The sequence below is a fragment of the Palaemon carinicauda genome, chromosome 26 (genome assembly GCF_036898095.1).
Source record: "Palaemon carinicauda isolate YSFRI2023 chromosome 26, ASM3689809v2, whole genome shotgun sequence".
Taxonomy (NCBI): domain Eukaryota; kingdom Metazoa; phylum Arthropoda; class Malacostraca; order Decapoda; family Palaemonidae; genus Palaemon; species Palaemon carinicauda.
In genome coordinates, this window is record NC_090750.1 from 101,806,162 (window position 1) to 101,828,744 (window position 22,583).

Sequence of the window (22,583 nt, forward strand, 5' to 3'; positions counted from 1 at the left end):
TTATTCCGGCTTGACTAGGCTAGGGCTTTCCTGGCTTTGGTTTTCGACAGAATCTCAGAGTATTCAGTCTTTGCCGGCGGCAGGACGGCAGAGTGAGTAGTCACTCCCCTGCCAGCTTATAGCCGCCGGCATAGGAGGTTAAGCCTCCTTAAACCGCACCTGGGGTGGTGGGATGTTGCCGCCACCTTCTCCCTGCGGTTAAGAAGACTAGTCCTATGCTGGCAGACCCTGGGCTGAAGAATAGATATTCTTCTACAGCCTAGGATGGCGCCTACACTGAAACGATGTTTTTCTTTTGTTGAGCCCCTCTTAACACTATTTCGGCAGACCCTAGGTTGAAAAATAGACATTCTTCTGCCGCCTAGGACAACGCCGATACTGAAACAGAGTTTCTCCCTTATGTAGTGGGTATGTAGTGGGGGCGGCAACATTTCCGCCGCCTTTTACACTTGATATAGGACCATTTTCCCTGCCCCTCTCTGTCCTTTTACTATGGCCGTCGTCCTGCAATCTCACCGCTTGCCGGCGGGTTGTGGGGCCGGCCGGGCTCCTACTTAACAGCTGTTTGCCGGCATCCGTGAAGGCTGCCGGGGGCCATGACGGCTGCCCGGGGGGGGGGATCCCTTCTGTCACCAAGGTTCTTCAGTCCTCCCTTGGACTGCCGGTCAAAAGTCCTGTTGCCGGGGTACTAACCCGGCTGGCACCGACAGGTACTGACTCAGCCGGGGACATGCCGACTGTACCAGCGCTGCTAGGGACTAGCCTGCCGGCCATATGCCGGCAACAGTACTTGTGGTTGGATGGAAGCCTGAATGATGCATTCTCCCCTTCCATTTGAACCTTCTTTCTGGTGAAGGCAGTAAATTATATTTTTCAATATTAATCTTACCCGATGATCATGTAGCTGTCAACTCCGTTGCCCGACAGAAATCTACGGTCGGGATACGCCAGCGATCGCTATCCAGGTGGGGGTGTACACAACAGCGCCATCTGTGAGTAGGTACTCAAGTACTTCTTGTCAACAAGAACTCAATTTTTCTTCTGTCGTGCCGCCGGCAAGACCTACTTGGATACGCTGTTGATTCTGGAGTTTTTGTTCACGATTTGGTGATGTATTTACTCTAGAGTTTAGCCTTCGCTATTCAGGAAGCTTTATCATTAGCTTAGCAAGCTTTTGGACTTAATTTGGATTAATTGTTAACGAACTTTGCTAGATTTTGGAATCCCCCCTTGACTACTTCTAATTCAAGATGTCTGACCAGTCTCAAGTACCTAAGTACAGGCAGTGTAGCGTTAGGACTTGTACTAGGCGTCTTCCGAAGGCCTCTATAGATCCTCACACCGTATGTTCCAATTGTAGGGGTAAATCCTGTCAATTGGAAGATCGATATGGGGAATGTGCTGGGCTTTCGGAATTCGATTTTAACGAATTCCTTAGATATGCACATAGGTTAGAGAAGGAGAGAAATAGGAGGAGTTCTTCTCGCTCTGTGGATTTTTCCTCTCCCCATGCCCCTCAACCTTTTCCTTCCCCTGTGGTGGTGACTCCCGAACCTGCTACGAGTGCTCAGCCTGGTATGGCGGATATGTTGCGTGCCATTCAGGCTCTCAGTGATAAAGTGGAGTCATTGGCTAATGACCGTAATCAGCTCTTGGCAGATGTCAGAGAGCTGAAAGCGAAAAGTGCAGTGGGAAGTGTTAGTGCTAGTGATGTGCAAAGTGTCAGTGTCAGTGTTGCGCATGAGGGTACATCTGTGCGTGCCAGTCGTCCTCCCAGTCCGGGACCTCTTGCAAGCTCCCAAGCCCAGGGGAGAAGCAATGTCGAAGGACCAAAGGGTTCGGCAGGCCTTGATCGGCGCACGGATGTATCCTCAGTGGTTGCGGACGTATCTGTTAAGGATCGTCCCATCCACATACAGACGAATGAGCCCTTACATTCCTCGTCTGTGGAAGAAGTTTCCAGGAGGAAACGGTGGACCAAGGTCTCACGACCGCTCAAACGTAAGGTCCCTTCCGAGCGAGTCCAACGGCCCAGGTGTAGCCACTGGGTCAGTTCGGACTCGCCGCAGTCATCTGATGACTGCACACCTCCCAAGAGAGGTAGAGTGGTCCCTCAACAGGCTTCTGCTCCGTCTGTTGTTGCTCCAACCACAGTAGACCCTAAGTGGTCCATGCTGCAGACTATGCAGTCTCAGCTTGCTGCTTTCATGCAGGAGTATCATGCTGAGAAGGTTAACACTGCTCCTGTTAACCTACAACCCGCCGAGGTTGTGCGCTCAGCAGATACTGCGGCTGCCTGCTCCCACACTCCACCTGTGAGAGCTCCACCACCGATGCGCAGTCCACCCTGCCAGACGCATGTTCTTGCTGCACCATCTGCTAACATGCGTGAGCTACCGCATCAGCAGTTGGAAGGTTCTGTAGAGCTGCCGGGTTCCAGCACTATGCGGCATTCTCCGCAGCCCATGCAGCATGCTCTGCATATACAGCATGCTCCGCATACCATGCAGCATGAGCCGCATACCTTACAGCATGCTCCGCATACCATACCGCATGCTCCTCAACCCACCGCAGCCCCTCCCACTCACCAGCCCTCTGCTTTTGTTGTTGCCAGCTCGCAGACCGACCAGCAGCGGCATGATGTTGGATCCGCAGGTACGCATGCACCCGTACTGCCAGATTCAGCCGTTCAGCTTTCTGCTCTACCTTTGCCACTTACAACTCAGCTTTCGGATGATGGTGTATCGGATGACGAAGCTGCACATCTGGATGAACCTCACTCTGATTTTGAAGGGCCCAAGTCTACGCCTCCCTCCTTAGACTTTCGTAAAGTCCTTGCCTTGTTCAGGGACTTGTATCCTGAGCAGTTTGTGTCTGCAACCCCTCGTTCTCCTCCCTCCGAGTTTGCTCTGGGCATGCAGTCTGCTGCGCCTGCCTTCACCAAGCTTGTTCTCGCCAGATCATCTAAGAGAGCTTTGAGGGTTATGGGAGAGTGGTTGCATTCCAAGAAGCAACTGGGAAAGACTGCTTTCATCTTTCCGCCTACCAAGCTTGCTTCCAAATCTAGCGTCTGGTATGCCACGGGAGAGGAACCCGGCTTGGGAGTTCCTGCCTCTGCCCAGGGCGACTTCTCAAGTCTGGTTGACTCTCCCCGCAGGTTGGCTATGAGACGTTCGAAGATCTGCTGGTCCTTTTCTGATTTAGATCATCTGTTGAAGGGAGTCTTTCGTGCCTTCGAGATATTCAACTTCCTCGATTGGTGTTTGGGAGCCTTAAGCAGGAAGACTTCCCCTTCAGATAAGGACTCGGCCATGCTGATCATGTCTAGCATGGACAAAGCAATTCGGGATGGGTCGGGTGAACTTGCGGCTTCGTATGTGTCAGGAGTCCTTAAGAAGAGAGAACATCTTTGCTCCTTCTTATTGGCTGGTATCACTCCTTGCCAGAAGTCAGAGTTGCTGTTTGCTCCTCTCTCCAAGTGTCTGTTTCCGGAGGAGCTGATTAAGGGGATGGCTGCCTCGCTTATCCAGAAGGATACTCATGATCTTATGGCATCTTCTGCACGTAAGGCTAAAACCTTACCTTCCGTGCCTAGACCCTTCCGCCCTGCAGCAGTTGACACACCTGCATCTAGGTTCATCCCGCCCTTTCGTGGCAGAGCCTCCAGCAGAGGAGGTACCCGTGCAGACAGTCACCGTGGCAAGTCCAAGAAGGGTTCCAAGTCCGCAAAAGGCAAGTTCTGACTGCCTTCCTCTCCAGACAGCAGTAGGAGCCAGACTCAAGACCTTCTGGCAAGCTTGGGAGAGCAGAGGTGCAGACGCTCAGTCTGTGAAGTGGCTAAGGGAGGGATACAGAATTCCGTTCTGCCGCAGTCCCCCTCTAGCTACGTCTCCCATCAACCTCTCTCCCTACTACAAGGAGAAGGACAAGAGGCTAGCGTTGCAACAAGAGGTGTCGCTCTTGCTACAAAAGGAAGCGGTGGTCATAGTCCGGGATCATCAATCCCCGGGCTTTTACAACCGTCTCTTCCTGGTAGCCAAGAAGACAGGAGGTTGGAGACCGGTGCTGGACGTCAGTGCTCTCAATGCTTTTGTCACCAAGCAGACGTTCACGATGGAGACGACGAAGTCGGTCCTAGCAGCGGTCAGGCAGGAGGACTGGATGGTCTCGTTAGACCTGAAAGACGCGTACTTTCACGTCCCCATCCATCCAGACTCCCAACCTTTCCTAAGGTTCGTCTTTGGAAAGGTTGTGTACCAATTTCAAGCCCTGTGCTTTGGCCTAAGCACGGCACCTCTTGTGTTTACCAGACTGATGAGGAATATTGCGAAATTCCTTCACTTGGCAGACATCAGAGCCTCCCTCTATTTAGACGACTGGCTTTTAAGAGCTCCAACAAGTCGTCGCTGTCTGGAGAATCTCAGATGGACTATGGATCTGACCAAGGAACTGGGCCTCCTGGTCAATATAGAGAAGTCCCAGCTCGTCCCATCCCAGACCATTGTCTATCTGGGTATGGAGATTCAGAGTCGAGCTTTTCGGGCTTTTCCGTCGGCCCCAAGGATCAATCAAGCCCTAGAATGCATCCAGAGCATGCTGAGAAGGAGCCGATGTTCAGTCAGGCAGTGGATGAGTCTAACAGGGACACTTTCATCGCTGGACCTGTTCATCGAGTTAGGGAGACTCCACCTCCGCCCCCTTCAGTATCATCTAGCTGCTCACTGGATAAAGGACATGACGCTAGAGACGGTCTCAGTTCCTGTTTCCGAAGAGATGAGGTCTACTCTAACGTGGTGGAAGAACAGCATTCTTCTCAAGGAAGGTCTACCATTGGCTGTTCAGACCCCCGACCACCGTCTCTTCTCGGACGCATCGGACACGGGCTGGGGTGCGACACTGGACGGACAGGAATGCTCGGGCACATGGAATCAGGAGCAAAGGACACTTCACATCAATTGCAAGGAGTTGTTGGCGGTTCATCTGGCCTTGATAAACTTCAAGTCCCTCCAGCTAAACAAGGTGGTGGAGGTGAACTCCGACAACACCACAGCCTTGGCTTACATCTCCAAGCAGGGAGGGACTCATTCGAGGAAGTTGTTCGAGATCGCAAGGGACCTCCTCATTTGGTCAAAAGATCGAAAGCTTTCGCTGGTAACGAGGTTCATTCAGGGCGATATGAATGTCATGGCAGATCGCCTCAGCCGGAAGGGTCAGGTCATCCCCACAGAGTGGACCCTTCACAAGAATGTTTGCAGCAGACTATGGGCCCTGTGGGGTCAGCCAACCATAGATCTATTCGCTACCTCGATGACCAAGAGGCTCCCGATGTATTGTTCTCCGATTCCAGACCCAGCAGCAGTTCACGTGGATGCCTTTCTGCTGGATTGGTCCCATCTCGACCTGTATGCGTTCCCGCCGTTCAAAATTGTCAACAGGGTACTTCAGAAGTTCGCCTCTCACAAAGGGACACGGCTGACGTTGGTTGCTCCCCTCTGGCCCGCGAGAGAATGGTTCACCGAGGTACTGCAATGGCTAGTCGACGTTCCCAGGACTCTTCCTCTAAGAGTGGACCTTCTGCGTCAACCTCACGTAAAGAAGGTACACCCAAACCTCCACGCTCTTCGTCTGACTGCCTTCAGACTATCGAAAGACTCTAAAGAGCTAGAGGCTTTTCGAAGGAGGCAGCCAGAGCGATTGCCAGAGCAAGGAGGACATCCACTCTCAGAGTCTATCAGTCTAAATGGGAAGTCTTCCGAAGCTGGTGCAAGGCCAATGCAGTTTCCTCAACCAGTACCACTGTAACCCAGATTGCTGACTTCCTGTTACATCTAAGGAACGTAAGATCCCTATCAGCTCCTACAATCAAGGGTTACAGAAGTATGTTGGCAGCGGTATTCCGCCACAGAGGCTTAGATCTTTCCACCAACAAAGATCTACAGGACCTCCTTAGGTCTTTTGAGACCTCAAAGGAGCGTCGGTTATCCACTCCAGGCTGGAATCTAGACGTGGTTTTAAGGTTCCTAATGTCATCAAGATTTGAACCGCTCCAATCAGCCTCTTTTAAGGACCTCACATTAAAAACTCTTTTCCTCGTGTGCTTAGCAACAGCTAAAAGAGTAAGTGAGATCCACGCCTTCAGCAGGAACATAGGTTTCACATCTGAAACGGCTACATGTTCCTTGCAGCTCGGTTTTTTGGCTAAAAACGAGCTTCCTTCCCGTCCTTGGCCTAAGTCGTTCGAGATCCCAAGCCTGTCCAACTTGGTGGGGAACGAACTAGAGAGAGTACTTTGCCCAGTTAGAGCCCTTAGGTACTATTTAAGAAGGTCAAAGCCATTACGAGGACAATCAGAAGCTTTATGGTGTGCTATCAAGAAGCCTTCTCTACCGATGTCTAAGAACGCAGTTTCTTACTACATCAGGCTTCTGATTAGAGAAGCACATTCTCATCTGAAGGAAGAAGACCTTGCTTTGCTGAAGGTAAGGACACATGAAGTGAGAGCTGTTGCTACTTCAGTGGCCTTCAAACAGAACCGTTCTCTGCAGAGTGTTATGAATGCAACCTATTTGGAGAAGCAAGTCAGTGTTCGCATCATTCTATCTCAAAGATGTCCAGTCTCTTTACGAGAACTGCTACACCCTGGGACCATTCGTAGCAGCGAGTGCAGTAGTAGGTGAGGGCTCAGCCACTACATTCCCATAATCCCATAACCTTTTTAACCTTTCTCTTGAATACTTTTTATTGTTGTTCTTTTGGTTGTACTGTCGGCTAAGAAGCCTTCCGCATCCTGGTTGATTTGGCGGGTGGTCAAATTCTTTCTTGAGAAGCGCCTAGGTTAGAGGTTGTGATGAGGTCCTTTAGTATGGGTTGCAGCCCTTTATACTTCAGCACCTAGGAGTCGTTCAGCATCCTAAGAGGACCGCTAGGCTCAGTAAGGAAGACGTACTTAAAAAAGGCAGAGTAATAGTTCAAGTCGACTTCCTTACCAGGTACTTATTTATTTTATGTTTGTTATTTTGAATAACTGATAAAATGAAATACGGGATACTTAGCTTCTTTGTTAACATGTATACTGGTCTCCACCCACCACCCTGGGTGTGAATCAGCTACATGATCATCGGGTAAGATTAATATTGAAAAATGTTATTTTCCTTAGTAAAATAAATTTTTGAATATACTTACCCGATGATCATGAATTAAAGAACCCGCCCTTCCTCCCCATAGAGAACCAGTGGACCGAGGAGAAAATTGAGTTCTTGTTGACAAGAAGTACTTGAGTACCTACTCACAGATGGCGCTGTTGTGTACACCCCCACCTGGATAGCGATCGCTGGCGTATCCCGACCGTAGATTTCTGTCGGGCAACGGAGTTGACAGCTACATGATCATCGGGTAAGTATATTCAAAAATGTATTTTACTAATGAAAATAACATATTTACATCCTTATTTAGTGTAAACATACACAGTAATGAGGCAGTCCTTCACTTCATACTTTCTCTCTCTCTATCAGCTAGTATGCCACCCTGGCTGTGCCGTCAGGGACTAGCTATGCCCGCTGAATTACAGTATATGATAATACAGTAGTCAGTATATTTGCAGTATATACTGCAGATAGAAAACTATTGTATCTATTATACTAGTAGTTATTTTCCAACATATTTAGGGTATCCTTGCCCAGGTGTTTGCTGAGACCAATCCTATATTAAAAGAATAGAATTTCTTCAATATTCTGATTAGAAATCAGTTTACATTTTACCCTATAATATTGAATAATTTAGAAGGGCCAGTGGTAGTACACTTTCTATCCTTAAAGGTTAGAACCCTTGTCTTTGAGCTTCCCTGATCAGGAAACTCTATGGTTTTAATATTGGAAGGGAAGGTCACAGCAATTGGCTGGGTAGGATACACAAATATGTGTCTTTTCTAATTTCTAGTCCAGTCAGCGACATGCCGGCTGGATCGTGCCGCCAGATGCTAGCCATGCTGGCAGCACACTGGCTGAACTACAGTATATGATTATACAATAGCCAGTATTTTGCAATATAGTATACACTGCAAACAGAAAACTATAGTACTGTATTATTATACACTAGTTAATTTCTAACATATCTTGGGTACCCTTGTGCAGGCTTCTGCTGAGACCGAACCTATATTGAAAGAATAGAATTCCTTCAATACTCTGATTGGAAATCAGTTATCCTTACCCCACAGGATTAAATAATTAGAAGGGTCAGTGGCAATGTACACTTTTTCTATCCCTAGGGGTTAGAACCCTTTTCGTTCGAGTTGCCTTGGTAAAGGAAACTCTTTATATTTAATACTGGGGGGAGGTTACAGCAATTGCTTGCAAAGGATACACAAGTATGTGTCTCTCACTATTCCTTTCTAGCTTACTATTCTAAGCTATAATAATTAAAAGATGACTATTACATATTGCTTATCAGGTAAGATAAACAATTGTATACTCATTCTGCTTTCCTTTCTTTACAGGATGAACCCCAGATGAAATGGGATGCAGACTTCTGCAATCTTAAGAGTAAGTACTTTTACGGTCATAATGCCTGCAGGTCTCATGCTCCCTGCAATATTATTTCCAAATCCCTGCAATATTGGGACCCCCAAGTTTGCAATATCTGTCGGGCATTAGGGTCCGAAGGTTTTGATAATCCCAAGTCAATGGAGTCTAGGGATGCGGCACGTAAGAAACTACGCAAATGGGTAAGAGGGTTCCAGAAGATCTCTCCGGGACCATACTGCCTAACGATAGGATGCATAGCTTATTGTTCCCGAGAGCAAGTAGTGAAATAGTGGTGCCCCAGGCATGATTCGCACCTCCCTGCGTCCAGATTGCCATCGGGACGGAGGGCAGGAAGGCAACCCTGGAAGATGACGATGTCGTGTCGGAATTGCATCCGTCTGTGCCGGCCCTGGAGCCGTTAACCTCGACGTCTTCACCTTCTACCCCTCTATTAGAAAAAATGGGCCAGTTACTGGCCCATCTTCCGGGTCTAATGGAAAACTTTTGCAAACAAGGCGAAACAAAGGAAGCGAAACTCAAGAGAGAGCTCCGTGAAGCTCCACTCATCGCCTCCCGAGGGTCATTCAAGCGACCCAGAGACCAAGACCTCCCGACATGCTCCAAAACCAATCCCTGGAGGTACGCGGAGCTAATGCCGATTTTAAACGGCAAACTCTACATCTCAGAGAAGATGGGAGCTGTTCCTTTAGACGAAATCCAGTATTGGCCAAGCTTTAACGTTTTCCCTAATTGCTTCATTCGACTGAAGCATGAACCAACGTCAGTAAAAGAAACGGAACCGAAGGGAGTCATGGTTCTCGACAATGATAAGGCACAGACTATCTTGTCAAGTAGCCGGAGAAAGGTGGGTTACTCGGTGTCAAAAGTGTTCACACTGAGTAAGAGACACCTTACCTTTCTTGCTCCTGCTTCAATAGCATTCCCCTTTACGTGGAAGGCATTTAAATCTGTTGCCAAGGCAGTGGAGGCAGGCAAACCATGTCCTGCACTTGAGGAGTGCAATCCTCTGTCACTAGCCATGCCCATGCAGGAGAAGGATTGGAAGGAAGTCAACTTAACCTTTTCAGTTGGGAAACTAGACGCGGACATCGTTGGACGACAGTTTAGCGAGAATCTCCCTAAACTTTCTGAGTTTCTTTTGTGCAAGGAACAAGAGACAAAGGAGAGACTTGCGACCTCCTTATCCCTACAAAACTGCATAGAGATGTGTTCAGCCCATCTAAGTACCCCAGACATGCTCATGGTCTTGGCCAAATGCATATGGCCACCTTAGTAAAAGACCTATATGCCTTTATGAAGGCTAGGAGAGCCTGTAGGGAGTTCGTGTTCGCTGCTGCAACAGTGAAACATGAACCCAGGAAGCTGATATCTTCCAACATTTGGGGTAAAGACCTCTTTCCAAACGAGGTAGTCAAAGAGGTAATTGAGAAAGCCACCACGGAGAATAGGAACCTTCTCCAGAAGTGGGGCATCTCTTCAAAGAGGAAGTCTTCCACAAATGTGAGTCCCCAACCTAAGAGGAAGACGAAAAAGTCTAGACTTTTTCCTCGGTCTGTTCAACAACATCCCAGAGTTTCTATGACCGCGGTGCCCCAGGCAGGCGGTCAAGGAGGTAAACCTTCTGATCAGTCGAAGCAAAGAGACGCTTCTGGTAGGAGGGAGGTTCCAATAGGATCGTTGGACCTTCGATCCTTGGGCCCAAGGCCTAATCAAGATTTGACTAGGATGGAAACTAGACATGCCTCCACCATCATTTCCTCAACTCTTCAAACATTCCAACCCCGTATTAGAAGAGTATACCCTATAGCTCTAGAGCATACAGGTGATAAGGAAAGCAAAGTCCATCGAATTCCAGGGAAGGCTGTTTTGTGTTCCCAAGAAGGACTCGAGAAAACTCAGAGTCATTCTGGACTTGTCGCCAATCAACAAGTTCAAAAGAAACACCAAGTTCAGGATGTTAATCCTTCTACACATAAGGACCCTATTACAAAAAGGGGCGTTCACAGTCTCGATAGACCTGAGAGGTGCCTATTGGCAGCTTCTAGTCAGTTGCCCCCTCTCCTCCTACCTAGGATTCAAGTTACAGAAGATAAAGTATGTCCTAAGAGCCATACTCTTCGGACTAAACACAGTCCCAAGTATCTTCACGAAATTGGCGGATGCAGTCGTGCAATAACTATGCCTAGAAACTGTTCAGGTAACAAAGTACCTGGACGAATGGCTGGTGCGGGCAGCACCTGAAGCGGCTGGTCTGCGAGCATCCAAAGAAGTAACCCAGTTCCTGGAACATCAGGGATGCAAAATCAACTTCAAGAAGTCTCGACTCAAAGGTTTCAATGGCTGAGAAATCATTGGAACTTAAGGTCACACTGTCTCTCCTTTCCCTGAGGAGATCGCAGGGTCGGTCAAGAGACTACGGTAATCCGTCAGGATTTCAAGACGCTAACAGGAAAGAGTACTAAACTCTCTCCAGTTCGCAGCAGTGACAGACCCAGTGCTAAGAGCACAGCTGAAAGATACGTCTAGAGTCTGGAGAAGATACGCATCAAACGCTCGAAGAGATCTAAAATGATCGATATCGGTCTTACCTTGATCGCTTCTCAACCCATGGTCGAAGGCCAAAAGCCTATTCAGGACTGTGCCCTTGCAACTACCTCGACTATCGAAGATCATCCGCATGCATGCCTTGACGGAAGAAGGGGGAGTTCACTCCCATCAGAGGAAAGCCCAAGGGACTTGGTCATCTCTACTCAAGGCCCTTCTCATCTACTTTTTGGAAGCCATGGCAGTCCTGTTGATGTTGGGTAAACTCTCTCCACGCAGATCAGGCCTCCTCAGGCTGATCTGGGACAGCGAAGTGATAGTGAGATGTTTGAATCGACAAGGCTCGAGATTATCCCATATAATCTAGGTGATGTTAGCCATCCCTTACCTAAAGAGATGGCACCAATCAGCAGTTCACGTACAAATGATCCGCAATGTGACAGCGGATACCCTACTCAGGCTCAAGCGGATAGTCAGAATGGTCCACAGACGCGGACCCATTCTCTTCCAGATTGGAACAAGTCCCCGAACTGCAGATCGACCTCTTCGTGACGAGTGTCATCAAGAAACTACCTCGATATGTAGCCCCATACGAGGACCCTCTAGAGGAGATATAAGGACACCATGTCTCTAGTGTGGAACGGATGGACCCGGAAATTCCTGTTCCTTCCATCCAATCTCCTGCTGAAGGTCCTCGACACACTGAGATCCTTCCAAGGAAAGGCAGCTCTAGTGGCTCCCAAATAGTCCAAGAGCAACTGGTTGCCTCTTGTGAGGGAACTGAGGCTGAGGCTGGCCTTTGTACTGAACCCAGCACTATCTCAGAGGGTTCAGAAGTTAACTGTCTTTGATTCATCACAGAGAGCCCAAACCCTTCATTTCATGGTTTTCTCGCCCTAGCGGTTAAGAATAGGTTTGGGATCTCAGAAGGCAATATAGACTTCCTAGAAGAATACAAGTCTAAGTCAACTAGAAGACAATATGAAACATCTTGGAAAAAGTGGGTTGCTTTTGTTAAAGCAAAAGGACCGAAAGAAATTTCAATAAACTCCTGTGTGTCCTTCTTTATCCAAACTCATAATCAAGGTCTTGCAGCTAACACGATAACTACGTGTAAGTCAGCCTTGACTAGACCTCTTCTATATGCCTTTCAAGTTGATCTGACAAATGAAATCTTTAATAAGATCCCGAAGGCATGCGCTAGGCTTAGGCCTGCTGCTCCTCCGAAGCCCATCTCATGAACTTTGGACAAGGTCCTACATTATGCCTCATCTGTGAACAATGAAGATTGTTCTCTCAAGGATCTAAACCAGAAGGTTATTTTCCTGTTCGCCATAGCCTCAGGGGCTCGAGTTAGTGAAATAGTAGCCCTATCAAGAAATGATGGCCACATTCAGTTCACAGAAGTGGGAGAACTGAATCTCTTTCCTGACCCAACCCTTCTCACCAAGAACGAGCTACCCACTAAACAATGGGGTCCCTGGAGAATCTGCCCTCTGAAGGAAGATGTCTATGTCCAGTAGAGTGTCTAAAGGTGTATCTTCGTAGAACTTCAGACTTCAGGGGAGGACAGCTTTTAAAAGGAGAAACCTCAGGATCAAACTTATCCCTAAAACAACTGAGGGGGAAGCTCACCTACTTCATTCGCAGAGCAGATCCTGACAGTACACCTGCAGGCCATGATCCAAGAAAAATTGCTTCATCACTGATCTATTTTCAGTATATGGACTTTGAGCGTCTTCACTGATATACTGGATGGAAATCATCCAGTGTTCTACAAACACTACGCTAAGCAAGTCCATGAACTGAAGCATTATGTGGTGGTGGCAGGTAGTGTATTAAAACCTGTCGTCTAGTGCTGCGATGAACAGTTAATTGATTGGGACTATCAATTAGAGTGAAAAGGTGTTGACACTTCCAGTGTGATACCTTTCAAGTGAGTGTCACCACGGTGACACTAAGTCTGTTCAAAATCTCAGGTGTGGAATTATACAGATAACACGTGCCATGTGTACGTAGTACACAGTGTTGATAGTATACAACATTTACAGAATTTATAGTGGAAATTTTATTAAAGTTTTCCAGTTTTAGAGTGGCACTCATCATTTCTTCCCTTTCAGGGAGGGAAAAATATTTTCTGTATACGTTGCACGTATAATTCCTTTAACATGTTACAGTCGTTTCACTTGTTATTCCATTTAGTCATTTATTCGAAATAAATGTCTATTAGAATGTAATTGCGTCCTTTCTCGCCCTTCAATTTGCATATTAAAGATGCCAATGTTCTTTTACTTATTTATTTAGGTAAACCTCATATCATTGTATGCTTACAAACAATGGATATAGTTGACACTGATATTGTTCCGACAATATATACAATCCGTGAGACCGTTTGTTTATCTGGTGGATACTTATGTTTGTTCATACAATATATGTTAATCTTGAGGCCCCTTTTCTAAGGTCTAGTATGACTCTTCCCTGTAGGAGGCAGGAAGCACTAACATTGTCTATGATTAGTGGTAATGACGGATAACAGTAAAGTAACGTCATTTGTCTCAATGGTCCAGATGACCATAGAAAAATTGCCCCAAGGTTGAGGCACCGATGAAAATCCACAGATACAGTACTTTCTAGTAATTCTCTGGTAAACTTCCATCAGGACGACATGGCTTGGGCTCCCAAAAAAGGATTTTGAGCGAAGCGAAAAATCTATTTTTAGGTGAGATAGCCATGTAGGCCTGATGGACCCACCCTCCTTTTCTGTAGAAAACCCCTTTGCAGAATTCCTCCCGAAACTACTATATCTGTAGCACCATGCTCAATGCTACAAGGAATGACCGCCATCTTGATACTCAATAGTAGTATGGGAAATAGGGTAACCTTGATAACGGCTCCCCTTCCAAAATTGCCACTCTTCCCCCTTGAGGCGAAAACGCTATTCGAGGTGAAGATCGCTATGTGTCGTATCAAGGTATACGTCCCCTGATTTATGCGATATCCTTAAGAGAATGGTAAGGATATTCGCGCCAGGAGTTAGAATTCTGGAGACCTAAAGGTAAATTCTCTGGGAATATCACTGTAGTTCATATATCCCTTGGAAGCTACTATTAGGAACCTTCCATCAGGACGACATGGCTATCTCACCCAAAGATAGATTTTCCGTTTATTACCAGGATTGACTACTGCAACTCTTTCTACAGTATTACAATTTACCAAAAGTGCAACTCAAGAAATTACAAAACATAATAAACAGAGGAGCAAGTCTGATAAAAGGTGTCCCACCTAGAGAAAGGATCACCCCTATACTAATCGATTTACACTGGCTGCCAATTAAAGCAAGAATTGAATTTTAAATATGTACAATGACCCACCAAGTTATTAGAACCGAGCGTCCAAAATACTTAAGAGAACTGCTACATATTGCGCAGCCAACAAATCGTGTTGACACGAGAATAGTTACAGATGTCTTCAAACTATTGGAACCTAGATATATGTCTACTGTAGGCTCCAGAGCCTTTAAATATGCGGCCCTGAGACTAAATAATAAGCTCCCACGAAACATTCAAATGATTGAAGACATTAAGGCTTTCAAGAGGAAACTGAAGACTTTCTTATTTCATGAGTCTTTTGACAGTGACGATTCAACAATATGCGATATGAAACATTAAATACTCTGAACGAACAAGGTAAAACGACAGTGGAGGTCATGTAGAGAGTGGGGTTCCCCTGCTGTATGGAACCGGAAAAGCAGCCATCAAAGTAAAGTAAGTTTCCAACATGCCACTGCAGGCCAGCTAGTGGCAACTCCTAGAATAATGAGTACTATTCAGTGCCACAGCGCTGCCCATCACGTGACTTTCCATTCCGAGGTAAAGTTGCCCTCCTTTGACAAACAACACTTCCCGCTTATGGGTAGAATCGTCGATAGCTAGCGGCGAGTTTTGGAGGCCTTGACTTTTGAGGTAGTAATTACCGACTTCGCTCAATGGAGAACATCTCTGGCATGGATTGCAGAGCATCACTGGCTATGATCCTCATTGCAAGCAAGCCCACTGCTCCTACCAGCAAGACGACTCCTGCTCTACTCATCATACACAATAGAGCTCAAGTGCTTAATAACTGCTCCAGCTTTGTCAAAGTCCTACTCCTGTTAAAGGTCTCAGGTTTGGACTTTTATAGTTAAGAAAAATACAAATAGATTTTAAAAATTTTGATTTTTATATTTCAGGGCTGGGCAAAAGTTATGACTGGCATTCACTTGAAGATGGCTTAAAAATTTCAGAGGAAACTGGTAAACCTTTGATGCTTATCATTCACAAGTCTTGGTGTGGAGCTTGCAAAGGTGAGATGAGAAAATTTGGTACAATAAATCATTTTAGCAATACTGTAGTCAATTCATAATCTGTTAAAGTTATATGTCCCATTTCTTTGTACAATAGTCAGTGTGTATTTATTTTGTGTGTGTTTGATAGTCAAGTTGATGACTCACATATTTGATAGATCTTCATACAGTATTGCTATTTAGATATAAAAATAAAAAATTTTGTTTTGTTGTTGAATATTATATAGTTTTAAATATTAAACTTAGCCGGTGAATATATAATAGCTGGCGTCTCGGACGGCTCGACAGATACCAAAAACTCGCGAGCGATCGCCATGAAGGTTGCGGGTGTGACCACCAGCGCCGACTATCGGCCAGATACCGCATATACTTGTCAAGGTCTCCAGTTCTTCTCTGTCGGTCTTGTCGACAAGTTGATTCCGCTCGCTGATGACCTTGAGTTTTCGTCCTTTTTGGTGAAGTACTTTATTTTGGTTGTTTTGAGCTTTCGCTGTGACGGGTGTTTTTTCTTCAATTAAAACTCTTGAAACCCTTTTTTTTTTTTTGGCTAGTGTTTATTGTTGATGACTTTGTTTTTGTCTTGGATTTTCTCTGATTGTTCAATATGGCTGACCCTTCTCCTATCCCTGGACCTAAATTTCGCAAGTGTGCGAGGGATTGCAACAAACGTCTTCCCAAGGCCTCTATCGACCCACATACCGTTTGTTCTAATTGCCGGGGTAAATCCTGCCAATTAGGAGATCGGTGTGATGAGTGCGTGGTCTTGTCGGAATTCGACTGGCTTGAATATGATAAATATACTCGTAAGCTGAAGAGAGATAGGGTGAGGAGAAGCTCCTCTAGGTCGTTGGAATTTTCCTCCTCCCATGCCCCTGAACCTAATCCTTCCCCTGTAGTAGTTGTTCCTGAACCCCCTACTAGCACTCATGAACCGTCCATGCGGGATATGTTTCTTGCGATTCAAGCTTTAGGCGAAAAAGTTGAGTCCTTAGCATCGGACCGTAACCAACTCAAGTCAGATGTGAAGTTATTGAAGTGTCAGAGTGGTAAATCAGAAAATCGTAGTGATAAAGTGATAAGTGCGCAAAGTGTATTTAGTGTTGCGACCGAGGGTTCGTCTGTTCGTGCTTGTCGCTCCCCTAGTCCGAGACCTCTTTCAGGCTCCCCTGCACCAGGGAGAAGTAATGTCGTAGGACTTAAGGGGACGAGAGGCTTTAACCAACGTACAGACGTTCCCTCTTTGGTATCGGACGTTTCTCGTCAAGATCGCCCTTACCATAAGACGGGTGAGACTGTGTTCTCCTCGTCATCCGAAGACTTTTCGCACAAGAAACCTTGGCGCAAGGTTTCTAGACCCTTGAAGCGAAAGTCAGTCCCTTCAGGACAGGTCCAGCGTCCTGGCTGTAGCCATTGGGACAGCTCTGACCCTTTGCAGTCGTCGGAAGACTGTTCGCCTATTAAACGCAAGCGTAACACGGGGTCCGAGGGTCGCGGTAAAGGCAATGTTTTGCCAACACAGACGTTACCGTCGTCTCGGCCCGTTCCGACTCCCGTTAATCCGAAGTGGGTTGTCCTGCGGGACATGCAGACTAAGCTTGCCTCCCTTATGGAGGAGTATGACGTTGAGCAGGTTCGCGATGATCCTTTGCTTTCGAGTCGCCGTTACGCTGAACGAGACTCTGGCTGTCAGCCGCCCAAACGAGTATTTACTCGTCCGTTTGACGTTAGTGCTGACGTTTCTTGTACTTTGAAACGTGATGTCAGTAGTTTTTCACGTCAGTCACGTGACGTGGATCCTCCCTCGCTGCAGTCTCGTGTTGACGTTCAGCCGCTGCCGCCGCAGCCCCGACCTGACGTTCGCCGACCGGCTCCGTTGCCTCGACGTGACGTTGAGCGTCAATCACCGCAGTCGGAGGTTGTTTTGCCTGCTCTGTCTATGCAGTCAAGGCAGTTCCGACGTGACGTCGAGCGTCAATCAACTTCAGTTGTTGTTGTTGGTCAGTCACAAGGATTTCAGTCCTTTCAGCAGCGGCGTGACGTCGCTTCCTCTACTGCTACTGCTGCTCCTTTGCTTGTTGACATTGCCTGTCAAGCGTTGCCGCCGCGGCAGGTCTCTCCTTTTCATGAGACTCGGCAATTGTCGGACGAGGTTCCTTCAGATGAGGAAGTTGCTGATCCCCCTCCAACTGATATTCCTTTGGGGACTTTGTCAGACGGAGAGGAGCCTAAAGCTGCTCAGCCCTCTATGGACTTTAAAAAAATCATGCTGATTTTTAAGGATCTGTTTCCGGACCATTTTGTAAATGCTGCTCCTCGTTCGCCTCCGTCAGAGTTTACGCTAGGCCTAGCTACTTCGAAGCCGTCGTTTACTAAGCTAGTGCTCTCTCGCTCTTCTAAGAGAACTTTACGTTTGCTAGGCGACTGGTTGATCACCAGGAGGAGTTTGGGGAAGACAGCCTTTGCTTTCCCTCCTTTTAAACTGGCTTCTAGAGCGAGCGTCTGGTATGACACGGGAGAAGTTCTCGGCTTGGGAGTTCCTGCCTCTGCCCAGGGAGACTTCTCAAGCCTCGTAGACTCTCCCCGTCGCCTGGCCATGAGACGCTCTAAAGTTTACTGGTCCTCCTCGGACCTTGACCATCTCCTCAAAGGGGTTTACAGGGCCTTCGAAGTTTTTAACTTCTTAGATTGGTCGCTAGGAGCCTTAAGCAGGAAGATCTCTTCGGCCGACCGTGATGTTTCCGTGCTTATTATGTCCTGCATGGACAAAGCCATCCGTGATGGCTCTAATGAGCTCGCCGCTACCTTTACGGCAGGAGTCTTGAAGAAGAGGGAGACTCTTTGCTCGTTCCTTTCGGCAGGAGTAACTCCCTGCCAAAGGTCGGAGCTTCTCTTTGCCCCGTTGTCATCTGCCTTGTTTCCTCAGCAGTTGATCAAGGATATTGCGGCTTCTCTGGTGCAGAAGGATACCCATGACCTGATGGCTACGTCGGCGCGCAAGGCTGCTCCTTCATCGTCTTATGTCGTAAGACCCAAGATCGATACCCCAGCGACGAGGTTTATCCCGCCCTTTCGTGGCAGAGCCCCCAGTAGGGGAGGCGCTCGTGCCGACAGTAAAAGAGGCAAGAGGAGAGTATCCAAGTCCTCCCGTGGCAGAGTCTGACTGCCCACGTCCTCAGACAGCGGTAGGGGCCAGACTGAACAACTTCTGGCAGGCCTGGGAGAAGAGGGGTGCAGACCGAGAGTCTGTGTTGTTGCTCAAGGAGGGGTACAAAATACCTTTTGTACGGAGACCTCCTCTAGTAACAGTTCCTTTAGACCTCTCTCCCAGGTATCGAGAGGTGTCAAGGAGACAAGCTCTACATCAGCAGGTGTCTCAGTTGCTAGAGAAGGGAGCGGTGGTGAAAGTCTCGGACCTTCAATCACTGGGATTTTACAACCGTCTCTTCCTAGTCCCAAAGCATACAGGAAGTTGGAGGCCAGTGCTGGATGTCAGTGCGCTCAACGTTTTTGTTGTAAAAACAAAATTTACGATGGAGACCACGAAGTCCGTCCTAGCAGCGGTCAGAGAGGGAGACTGGATGGTCTCTCTCGACCTGAAGGATGCGTACTTCCACATTCCTATACACCCGGATTCTCAACCGTATCTAAGGTTTGTATACAGGAATGTGGTGTACCAGTTCCGAGCACTGTGCTTCGGCCTCAGCCCTGCTCCTCTTGTTTTTACGAGGCTCATGAGGAATGTGGCAAAATTTCTTCATTTATCGGGAATTCGAGCCTCCCTGTACCTGGACGACTGGCTACTCAGAGCGTCGTCCCGTCATCGCTGTCTGCAGGACCTTCAATGGACGTTGGATCTTGCAAAGGAGTTGGGACTGTTAGTGAACTTAGAAAAGTCTCAACTGAATCCCTCCCAGACGATTCTCTATTTGGGGATGGAGATTCGCAGTCTAGCTTTTCGGGCTTTTCCGTCTGCCACCAAGATAGATCAAGCCTTGCTCAAAGTCCGCTTCATGCTGAGAAAAGACCGTTGCTCAGTGAGAAGTTGGATGAGCCTCCTAGGGACTCTGTCATCCCTGGAACAATTTATCTCACTAGGTAGACTTCACCTTCGCCCTCTCCAGTTCCATCTAGACTCCCATTGGGACAAGGGCAAGACTTTGGAAGCTGTTTCAATCCCGATCTCCGAGCCAGTAAAGACGTGCCTGAACTGGTGGGACAGCAACATAAGTCTTCGAGAGGGTCTGTCCCTAGCGGTCAAGAACCCAAACCACGTGTTATTCTCAGACGCGTCGGATTTGGGTTGGGGAGCGACTCTGGACGGTCTGGAATGTTCGGGTCTTTGGACGTCGGATCAGAGGAGCCTGCACATCAACTGCAAGGAGCTGTTGGCTGTTCACTTGGCCTTGACGAGTTTCGAGAGTCTTCTACGAAACAAAGTGGTAGAAGTGAATTCGGACAACACCACAGCCTTGGCGTACATCTCCAAGCAAGGAGGCACTCACTCCCACACACTGTTCGTCATCGCAAGGGACCTCCTCATCTGGTCAAAAGATCGAGGCATCTCACTGTTGACAAGGTTCATCCAGGGGGAATTGAACGTCTTGGCGGACTGTCTCAGTCGAAGAGGTCAGGTGATCCCCACAGAATGGACCCTCCACAAGGACGTGTGCAAGAGTCTTTGGATGACTTGGGGTCAACCCACCATAGACCTCTTTGCGACCTCTTTGACCAAAAGGCTCCCGACCTATTGCTCTCCAGTCCCAGATCCAGAGGCGGCCCACATAGATGCCTTTCTGCTGGACTGGTCTCACCTGGACGCGTACGCATTCCCGCCGTTCAAGATCATCAACAGGGTTCTGCAGAAGTTCGCCTCTCACGAAGGGACAAGGTTGACGTTGGTTGCTCCCCTCTGGCCCGCGAGAGAGTGGTTCACAGAGGTACTTCAATGGCTGGTAGACGTTCCAAGGAGTCTGCCTTTAAGGGTGGATCTCTTACGGCAGCCCCTCGTAAGGAGTCTTCATCAAAGCCTCCCCGCGTTTCGTCTGACTGCCTTCAGACTATCGAAAGACTCTCAAGAGCTCGAGGATTTTCGAAGGAGGCAGCCAGAGTGATCGCGAGGGCTAGGAGAACATCTACCATCAAGGTCTACCAGTCGAAGTGGGAGGTCTTTAGAGATTGGTGCAAGTCATCATCCATTTCCTCTTCCAGTACCTCTGTAGCCCAAATTGCAGACTTTCTCCTGCATCTGAGAAATGTTCGCTCCCTCTCTGCTCCCACTATTAAGGGCTACAGGAGCATGTTGGCTTCTGTGTTCAGACATAGAGGCTTGGATCTGTCCAATAATAAAGATCTCCAAGATCTCCTTAAGTCCTTCGAGACCTCTAAGGAGCGTCGTATGTCAACTCCTGCTTGGAACTTAGACGTGGTCCTAAGGTTCCTAATGTCCGACAGGTTTGAGCCATTGCATTCAGCCTCCCTGAAGGATCTCACCCTCAAGACGCTTTTTTTGGTGTGCTTGGCTTCGGCTAAAAGGGTCAGTGAGATCCATGCCTTTAGTAAAAACATCGGCTTCTCTACAGATAAAGCCACATGTTCGCTTCAGCTTGGTTTCTTGGCCAAAAATGAACTGCCTTCTCGTCCTTGGCCTAAATCTTTTGATATACCTTGCCTATCAGAGATCGTAGGCAACGAGGTTGAAAGAGTACTGTGCCCAGTTAGAGCTCTAAAGTTTTATTTAGCTCGTACCAGATCTTTACGAGGTGGGTCTGAGGCCTTATGGTGCTCCGTTAAGAAGCCCTCATTGCCTATGTCTAAAAATGCTTTATTGTATTTTTTTTAATCCGAGAGGCACATTCTCACTTAAGTGAAAAAGATCGTTGTTTACTTAAGGTCAAGACGCACGAAGTAAGAGCGATAGCAACTAACGTGGCTTTTAAGCAAAAAAGATCTCTGCGAAGTATTATGGACGCGACCTTTTGGAGGAGCAAGTCGGTGTTCGCTTCATTTTACTTAAAAGACGTCCAGACTCTTTATGAGGACTGTTACACACTGGGTCCATTCGTTGCAGCGAGTGCAGTAGTGGGTGAGGGTTCTACCACTACATTCCCTTAATCCCAATATCCTTTTAATCTTCTCTTGAAATGTTTTTAATCTTGTCTTGGGTTGTACGGAAGACTGGGAAGTCTTTCGCATCCTTTTTGATTTGGCGGGTGGTCAAATGTCGTTTCTTGAGAGCGCCCAGATTAAGGGTTTTGATGAGGTCCTGTTGTATGGGTGGTCGCCCTGGATATAACAGCTCCTGGGAGTCTTTCAGCATCCTGAGAGGATGGCTGGGCTTCGTGAGGAAAGCGGACTAATAAGGCAGAGTAATCATCAGAGTCAGCTTCCTTACCAGGTACCTATATTTAAGTGGGTTTTGTTATGATATAATTGTCAAAAACTCATGAGCATATACGCCTTTATTGTATTAATACTGGTCTCTACCCACCACCATGGGTGTGAATCAGCTATTATATTTTCACCGGCTAAGTTTAATATTTAAAAATGATATTTTGATTATAAAATAGATTTTTGAATATACTTACCCGGTGAATATATAAATTAAAGGCCCTCTCTTCCTCCCCGATAGAGACCCAGCGGACTGAGAAGAACTGGAGACCTTGACAAGTATATGCGGTATCTGGCCGATAGTCGGCGCTGGTGGTCACACCCGCAACCTTCATGGCGATCGCTCGCGAGTTTTTGGTATCTGTCGAGCCGTCCGAGACGTCAGCTATTATATATTCACCGGGTAAGTATATTCAAAAATTTATTTTATAATCAAAATATCATTTTATTGGTTTACCTTGTAAATCATCTACTTTTGAAGAGTAATATGTTGTGTATTTCTTACTTACTGCTTCCAGGCTTAACCAGCTTTTATTTGTGAAAGTTGTTCGACTTTATCTAAATCTATGTTGTTCGGACACTAAATACAAAACCTTCACTATTTTTAGAGATTCATCTTTCGGCAAAGCTGGAAGACCAGCCCTAAAGACTTTAAAGCAAGGTGGAACTACCAAGCCTCCTCTAGCTGGGGGTTAGTGAGGGGTAGCGGGGTTTGCCAGCTAGCCCTCTCACTTACACACCAGTGCGTCTAACTCTTTTCTTTTGGCTTT

The 22,583-nt window shown here is 47.3% G+C and overlaps 1 protein-coding gene across 1 annotated transcript in view; it reads left to right on the forward strand.

Moving 5' to 3' along the window:
• The window catches only part of LOC137619729 (thioredoxin domain-containing protein 12-like), an 88,553-nt gene that overhangs the window by 21,537 nt on the left and 44,433 nt on the right, over window positions 1-22,583 (forward strand). The window contains exon 2 of the mRNA XM_068350030.1: window positions 15,313-15,426. Coding sequence (XP_068206131.1) covers window positions 15,313-15,426 — 114 coding nt within the window. The remainder of the gene's footprint in view (window positions 1-15,312; window positions 15,427-22,583) is intronic.